The sequence below is a fragment of the Lepisma saccharinum genome, assembly GCF_977018435.1.
Source record: "Lepisma saccharinum chromosome 12 unlocalized genomic scaffold, izLepSacc3.1 SUPER_12_unloc_1, whole genome shotgun sequence".
Taxonomy (NCBI): domain Eukaryota; kingdom Metazoa; phylum Arthropoda; class Insecta; order Zygentoma; family Lepismatidae; genus Lepisma; species Lepisma saccharinum.
In genome coordinates this window covers 10,274,694-10,283,200 of record NW_028142891.1, presented here as the reverse complement: position 1 = coordinate 10,283,200, position 8,507 = coordinate 10,274,694, and the positions used below count along the sequence as shown (strand labels likewise).

The 8,507-nt window shown below is 37.2% G+C and overlaps 1 protein-coding gene across 1 annotated transcript; it reads left to right on the top strand.

Annotated features, from left to right (window-relative positions):
• Positions 1-4,374: 4,374 nt before the first annotated feature.
• LOC145982170 (zinc finger BED domain-containing protein 4-like) lies at positions 4,375-5,535 on the top strand. Its single transcript, XM_083115737.1, has one exon. The coding sequence runs from the start codon at positions 4,375-4,377 to the stop codon at positions 5,533-5,535; it is 1,161 nt and encodes a 386-aa protein (XP_082971863.1).
• The last annotated feature ends 2,972 nt before the right edge of the window (positions 5,536-8,507 follow it).

Here is an 8,507-nt window from a genome sequence, read left to right as displayed (position 1 = left end):
GAGTAGTTTCGTTCAGTCATGTCTTCATTGATTATGGGAAGCAGTACAAACAATGGGAATTTGTTGGGAAGTACAAGCGTAAAGTAGACTGTGCTCGATAAATTCAACACTCCACAAGACCAAGCAGTATATCCGTTTGATAGAATTGGAAATGTATTTGTTGTGTTGAAATATTCCAATATGCTCGTGTCGGACAAATAGTTTTGATTTGATTTCATTTATTGATTTCGTTTTTACCCTACTTTTGGATAAACGCGAAGATGTGGATGATATGATGAAATTGATGAAGAGGCACTCAAAGAACACACATCCTCAGTACAGAATTTGAACACGGGACCATTGGCGTCGTAGCGCGCTGTGATAATTACTCCCCCACGGAGGCAGTCTTCAAATAGTACAATAGGAAAAACTGTAGGAAATATAAAAATGCCCATCGTTAAAATGTATTATTAAAATGTATTTCCAAAAACAAACAAAATCAGCGTTCCTAAATATCTGTAGAGAAACGGGGTGATTGAATGTAAGTACAACAAAAGATCACTCACTAACTCTCTAAGAATGTTGCAATTTTCCGAAAAAGTAAATAGAAGATCTAAAATTTAAGAAAAATATGACATTAGTATGACTTTTAACTTAGAACAGCTAAACTGACTTTACTTAACCATTTATGAATGTTGTAACTTTAGTACTAGAAATTTAAATTTTATGCAAAATTAAGCATTAATCATCTACATAATGATGACGAGCCGCAACTCGGCAATGTCAGTCTCTTCTAGAAATATATAACATAAAAAGCACATATATAGAGTTCAACTTACACATTTTCACAGCGTATAGAAGTCATTAAGACGAACAACGTTCCTTGTTCCTGTTTTACTCCTCGACTTTGAGCCTCCAGAAACTGCATTTTAACATGAATTATCACAATTATTACTAATTGATATGGGTGTCAAGTTTTCATTATAGCGATAACATTCAAAGTCGAGGAAAACAAAATGAAGTGTTTAAATGTATTTGGATAAATTAGGGAGGTAGGTTTTCGGTATTTCGGAATCGCGAAATAATGCGAAATGTGGCATTTTTCAGGAAAACACCAAATGTTTTACTTTAAGGCGAAAAGTGCCGTGGAATGTGCAACATAAACTGGGGACACAGTTCTGCTTAAAGCGAGTTAATTGGAGCGCTACAAGTTCTGAGAGTATCTAGTCTCTTGCCGTTCTTTTGAGAGGAACAAATGAAATTTGATTCAAATCTGTGGAGGAAAAACTGAGCAACCTGAATGAAGTTGTAGTTCTCGTATGAAGTTTACATTTCTCAATACAAGAAAATCGAAACACCTGTACCTTCAGTTCCTACAATAGAAGTATCCAAATGATATAAAAGCTCCATTGTTATTCCCTGTGAACATTTACTAAAAGATGTGGAAAGCCATCCGTGTTATTGTAAACTAAAATGTGAATTAAAGGAACAATTTTTGAAAATTATATTTTCGGAGAGTGAAAAGTGGTATCTAGTGGTCGATGACATGAATCAGTTTTACAATTGTATCAAATTTGGTCATTTCTATAATAATAAAGATCCTTAAATATTTGTTTTTGTCATTAAAATTACGATTGTCTAAACTTTACATCACTTACCTATGGTAAAGTTCCCCGTGCACATAGAACGAGCGCCGTACCATGAAGACAGAGAGAGCCCCACACATTCTCGATCTCGGCCATTTTTGAGGTGATGTGATCAGCACCACACTCCGGCTGTTGTCCATTAACATGAGGATGGGTGAGCCCCGAAGCCGCTTTATACGGAGACAAGGCGGGAAAAATTCCGACCTTAGATCACCCACCCGAACCCGAGTGGCAGTCACAATCCCTACTGATAAGACCACTGCAGCTCAGCACCACGGAATTTATTGTATGTGAAAATTTGTAAGTATTTGTAAGTAAGAAAGGAATGAAACAGTAAAATCATATTTTAAAATAACATGGATTTAAAATTAATGAAACCGAATTTTGCAGTGAACTGCGAAAAATAACACCGACTTGCACTACAAAAATAGCACAGAATTTGAGTGGAAATAAAATTAATATTTCACGTCCCTGCAAACGGATTGACCTTGTAATTACCAAGAAAATTGTATGACTTATCTATAAATAATATGCAGATATCCTTTTGGTGTGTCTGATGAAGTCTCATAATAAGGTAAATTTGGTTTAGACCAAATTTTCAAATATCAAACCAAACAAGTCTCAAACAAAACTCAAAGTAGGCTTCACCCAAAGTCCTTTAAGTTTGTTGGAAGGAAAGTAATTTTAACACAATTAGTTTCACAAAATTCGTTGCCAAAGATTTCAGTTAAAAACAATACTGTGCTTTTTCCTTGACCATATTTACGATTAATGGTGTACTTGTTAAAATACCATGTCAGTGAATTGATGTTTCTAAGTTATGCCAGCAAATGCACTAAAAGTTGATGAAACAACTGGGAAGGAGAAAAAACCTTCAAAGGTGATAAAAAATGCAATAATAACTCATGGCGCGACAGCCCTCGAAGAGCCTTCACCTATCTCCCAACTGCCAGTCTCCCTCCCACAATCCTACCTAGAGGTGTGGATTTCTTCAATCGGTAATGTAGTAACGTGGGGTCAGCACGTCGAACCTCCAGCCGTTAAAGGAGAATTCCGAGACCGGGTTACGCTACTCACTCGTAGCTTCCCAATTTCCTCACGATGGTGAAAAATTCACTGAAGATGGCAAAAAATACTGAAAAATGACCTAAAAACAAAAAAAAGCCGAAACATGCAAATAATAATAGTAATAAATAAATAAAAATGAAAACAACAACAACAATGTTTTCTGCTTCTGTTCTAACTGAAATGAAAATGACTACTATTAGGTTAGGCATTGTCTTCAGAGCCCAGAAAAAAAGATAATATGTCATCAACTTCCTACCCCTAATCATTCAGTACGCATAAACTGAATTTGAGTAATTGAAAGAGATGGAGCTTGTTCTCTGGATGCATGCCTGACAGGTGCTCAAACCACCACCCATCACTGCTCCCCAGATATCACTTGGAAATTTCGGTTGCATACTGCACGGATGTTTCCAAGAACTACAAGACTCTTTGTAAGGGTGAAAATAGCCTGGGGCTTAACTTTCCTAGGAAGGAATGCAAAAGAGTTCAGTGTGAGGATGAAGCAAATGCCGAAATCTGTCAACCATGAAATTCTACGAAACTGCTGTCATTTGCAACAAACACTTCGACAGTTACCAGTCGGGGGTAACACTACCTCCAGGGATCCGGGTTTCAACTTTTAACTCTCAATATAGTGGAGAGCGACGTACAGCGAATAGTCCAGTGGCTTGTGTCTCTTCCCATGAGATATCTGGCTCGAGTTTGGTCGAACATTGTGTTCAGTCAGCATTGCGTCTGTTTTTTTTTTTATGTGCTGAATTCTTTCAAAGTGTGGTGTTTCTTGTGTTATTACGTACAAGCAGATTAGTTGATGTGCAGTTAGTGCTTTAGTGTTAACTTCCACGATGTTGAGACAACACAGATCAGATGTGTGGAAATATTTTTGTGAAGAAAGGCTTGGTTTCAGCCGTGTGTAAAGTGTGCAGAAAGGAACTGAAGAGATCGAATAACACATCAAACTTAAGAGAACACTTAAAACGCAAACACATACCCGAGTTTGAGAGCAGCTTGAGACAAAGAAGATTCTGTGTAGATCCGGACGAACCAACAATTGAAACAGAAACTCTCCCAGTTACGGCGTCATCTTCCGCCACCTCGGAAATTGATCTTTCATCACAATCTATTCCCGCCCCTTATTCTACACCACAATGTGCCTCTACTTCACAAAATCAACATATGTCTGCTCCCGACAGCCAGCCCACGCTTCAGCCATCCCTCAGTATTTCCCACAGAACAACAAGACAAATTCAAATGTGCTTCCAAGGGAGGAAGGTCGATCTTTCACAAGCGAAAATCAAGAAAATCGATTCTCTTTTGGGTGAAATGGTAGCAAAAGATCTTCAGACACTTTCCATTGTAGAAGACGAGGGGTTCAGAAAGTTAATTGAAGAATTAGAGCCAAGATATAATTTGCCTAGCAGGAAGAAACTTGCTACCAATATTCTTCCATCACTATACGAAACTACAAAGAGAAAAATTCAGAACTCGCTGCACCAAACTTCATTTGTTTCCATTACAACAGACATTTGGACTTCAAGGAATACAGTCTCCTTCATTACAGTAACTGCACACCATTTTAATGAAAATCAAGGCAAATTGGAGTATTTTGTGCTTACAACGAAACAACTTAATGAGAGTCACACAAGTGAATATTTAGCTCAACAAATCCTATTAGTTTTGAATGAGTGGCATATCAAAGACATCAAAGACTGTGATTGTAACGGACGGAGGTTCCAATATTACCGCGGCTGTTAGGAAACTGAACATTGAAAATATCTATTGCGTAGCTCACAGATTGAATTTAGCTGTAGAACGTGCTATTGTAAGTAGTGAAGATCTGAAAAATATCTTGAAGAATTGCCGCTCTATAGTGGCTCATTTTAAATCCAGTGTTGTAGCTGCCGACAAGTTAAGACTTCTACAATTCCAGTTAGGATGTAAGGAACTTAAAGTGAAACAAGACGTTCCAACCAGATGGAACTCAAGTTTAATTATGATGGAGAGACTCATAGAAATTAAAGAACCACTTTCTGCTGCTTTGGGGTCATTGCCTCGAAGTCCTTCTCCTTTAAATTCTGATCAGTGGGAGATCATCATGGAATGTGTTCAGCTGCTCAAACCGTTAGAAATAATGACCAGAGAAGTTTCTGCGGAAAACTATCCCACAATATCTAAGATAATACCCCTGGTTAATGGCATGCTCCATCAAACTAACCACACTAACACAAAAACAAACGTGGGGGAAAAACTAAAAGATAGTTTAGTTGAACAAATCAACATCAGGCTCGGAAAGGTAGAAGAAGTAAAGACTATAGCACGTTCTGCCTTACTGGACCCTCGATTCAAGAAAGCAGCATTCAGCAGCGAAACAAATTTAAATCTTGCTATTGAAGGACTGACCGAAGAGCTCAACACAATATTTAGTGAAGATGGAATTGTGGAGCAGATTGAAGAATCTTCACCTGAAATAGAAACAGCTTCGGAAACTTTGGACCTGTGGAACTTTTTGGATTCTAAAGTAACCCAACTGGAAAACTTAACAGAACCTGCTGCAGGTGCAAGTGTCATGGTTCAACAGTACTTTGACAAGCCCTACCAAAGACGGATAAGTTGTCCTGGACTATTTTGGAAGAGACATAAGGAATCACTGCCTCATCTGTACAAACTTGCTACCAAATATCTAAGCATCCCAGCGACATCAGTGGCTTCTGAGAGAGTGTTTTCAAAAGCTGGACAGATAATTTCAGAAAGAAGAAATAGACTTAAACCCAGCAATGTAGACATACTGGTGTTTCTAAATGGTAACAGGGGGGAGAGAAAAATGTTAAGTGTTGATGACTGAGAAAAATGTGTTGGTAATTAAAGCGTGTGTAGATGTTCTGTTATAAATTCTAATCAACTCTCAACTTATAATAATGGAGAAGAAAAGTGCCATTGACTGACATTCAAATATGTAATGTAAGTATTTTTTTTTTCATTTCAAGGATTTATTTCATGTAGTTTTATGATCAGGTTGTATTTTGATAATTACCATTTACAATTGAGATGAATATGTGTATAATTACTGCGCTCAACAATGCTTACAGTGTTTACAATACGTGTTTATTAAAACACTACTTTAGTTATTGGATAATTGATAAAAAATATCACTGATTGCCATCCAAGTATGTAATGTAAGTAATATTTTTCAATTCAAGGATTTGTTACATTGTATATGATCAGGTTGTAATTGAATAACTGCCACTTAGAATTGAGCAGAAGATGTGAATAATTATTGCTCTGAACAATGCTTACACTGCTAAAAATAGTTCGTACATGTTCATTGTAATATTACTTTGATTATTGGATTGATCCATGGAGAAAGATTTTGGCATAAATAAAAAGATCTACAGAATCAAACAAAACAAGGTATAATTCAGAGAAACATTTATCACGTTAAAAGTTTGTGTTACCAAGGGATATATTCAAATTGTTGCTGTAGATAACATTTTCTGAAGCTAGGAACGTGTCCCTGAAAATAATTATATGACCTTTGATACTGTCCACGGATATAAACGTACAAATGTAAAAAGGGGCAGTCTTGCTATTTTAATATTGCTGGTTTGCATGTTTCCTTAGTATTATTATTGCGAGAGTATTTTGGGGGAAAATTAATCTTCATTCCTTCCCAAGCACTATTTATGACTTCGAAAAAGCAGTACTGATAATAAACCCTGAAAATTATCTTTATCCACTCTCTTTGATATTGCAATATATAAAATCACAACACGCTCCATTTCTTGCCTTCAGGAGTAAAAATGTTATGTTAATAGCACTGTTCTGAAATGAAAATATTCTTACTTTAAACCCGCTAAAATCAGGGGCGGCGACGGGGTTCGAAAACAGAGGGGTGGGGTAACGACAGTTTACTTTCCCTTGGTAGATAAGGTTTAGCATAGTGCAGAGGCAAAAGTGACAAAAGGTGGGGAGGGCAACTGTCCCCTACGACCCCCTAATCGATACCACTGGCTAAAAAATAATATAGACTAAAGGTCTAACAGTTCTCATACAAAGTCAGTGAAAACTATTTTCATTTAAAATAAGCACTAGTTATATTTGCGGGGAAAAGATTAAATGTTATGAGGGGCATTATGATCTGAAACTTCCTTCAGCCAGCATCTAATATGTTTTCACTTTTGTTTCCTCTGCAGCAGAAATTGCAAGCGACTTTTGTAAGTGAGCGTCTTCAGTGGTTGACTCACATTCACATTCTCCCCACCGACGTTTCCGAGTTCGAGTCCCAGTGTATACATGGATGTTCTTTTGTAAGTTTCCATTCATCAATTTAATCTAATCACCGTTCATTTTCATCGTCACGATTTGTCTAGGGAGACAAAAATGCGGCGTAAAATAAGAAATGTACGAATAGAGAGATATATCATTGCAGGGAATTGCGACAAAAATTACTTATCTTCGTATTTCTCGAAGTTTCCTCAAGTAGCTTAATCGTGATTCATAACGTTCAATCAAATTATTGTGATATTGATATTTCACTTCACAAACTAAAGACTTTCATACTTTAAGGGAACGGATTTACATGGAAATACATATCTACATATGATGCTAAAATCAATGTCATTCTGTATTATGCCGGACCCCGTGGCCGAGTGGTTAGCAGATCGCGCTGCGACGCTAGGGGTCCCGGGTTCGTATCCCGCTCGGGCTTGGTTGTTTGTAAATGTCCATTCATCAATTTCATCATTTCATCCCTCATCCCCATCTTCGCCAAATAGCCAAGAGGCACAAAACGCGAAGTGAAATAAACTAAATCAATCAATCAATCATTCTCTATTATCTTTTCGAATCTCGGAAATCGAATCGAGAAGGGCTATATTTATTTTACATACTTACATTTGGCACACATTTTACATATTTTTGTTATTTTTACATATAATTTTCAATTTTACAAACCTTTTTCCATTGATGCAATTATTACATTTTCCATTCTTGTATTAAATACTAAAGTTTTCCGTTCATTTGTATTCTGTTTGTTTTATAGTCTCTGTTTATTTTGAATCTTGACAATTGAAAATGCATTTTTTTAGAATTACATTCTTACCAACAATAGAGAATACAAGATTAAGACTTCGCGATTAAATCCCTTAATTATTTTAAATATACTCCCATCACTTCATGCGATATTGAACACAGTTTCAGTCAATATTAATCTGTTTTAGGCACAACAGGATGAGATACGCGTTTCCTCACTCAAAAAAAGTAAGATCCTTGATTTGTTAACAGAAAATGAAGCACATTTGCATTTCAATTTTACATCAAAATTAATTTCGTGTAGGCCAAATGCATTTTATTCAGTAAGATGAGCTGCTTGAAAGTGCCATTTTTCACAATTATAAATCCATACTTAACTCCCTCATATTTCGATTATAATCACGAACATTTGTGCCCGCGGTGGCTCAGTCGGTAACGCGTCTGACCACCCTGCAAAAGGTCCGGGGTGCGTTCCCCAGCCGGTTCAAATCCGGGAACCTTTCTAACGTTGGAAGCGGCCCCAGCGCCCACCCAGCGTCGAATGACAGTAGACCCAGTGTCCGGGTACCAAGTCAACATTTGGGGCTCGGTGGGGCTCGCAGTGTTGTCAACGCTTTATTCGAAAAAATCACCAAGGTTTTTGGTCTAACCTAACCTAAAAAGCAAGGAACTGACAATTTTGCTTGAGAGTTCACAAACCGGAAGTGGGGCTCGATCGCCTTAATGGATTTCTCTCGTAAGGCATGATCTCCACTTGATGGCGCAGTGTTGTTAACTCTTACCCGA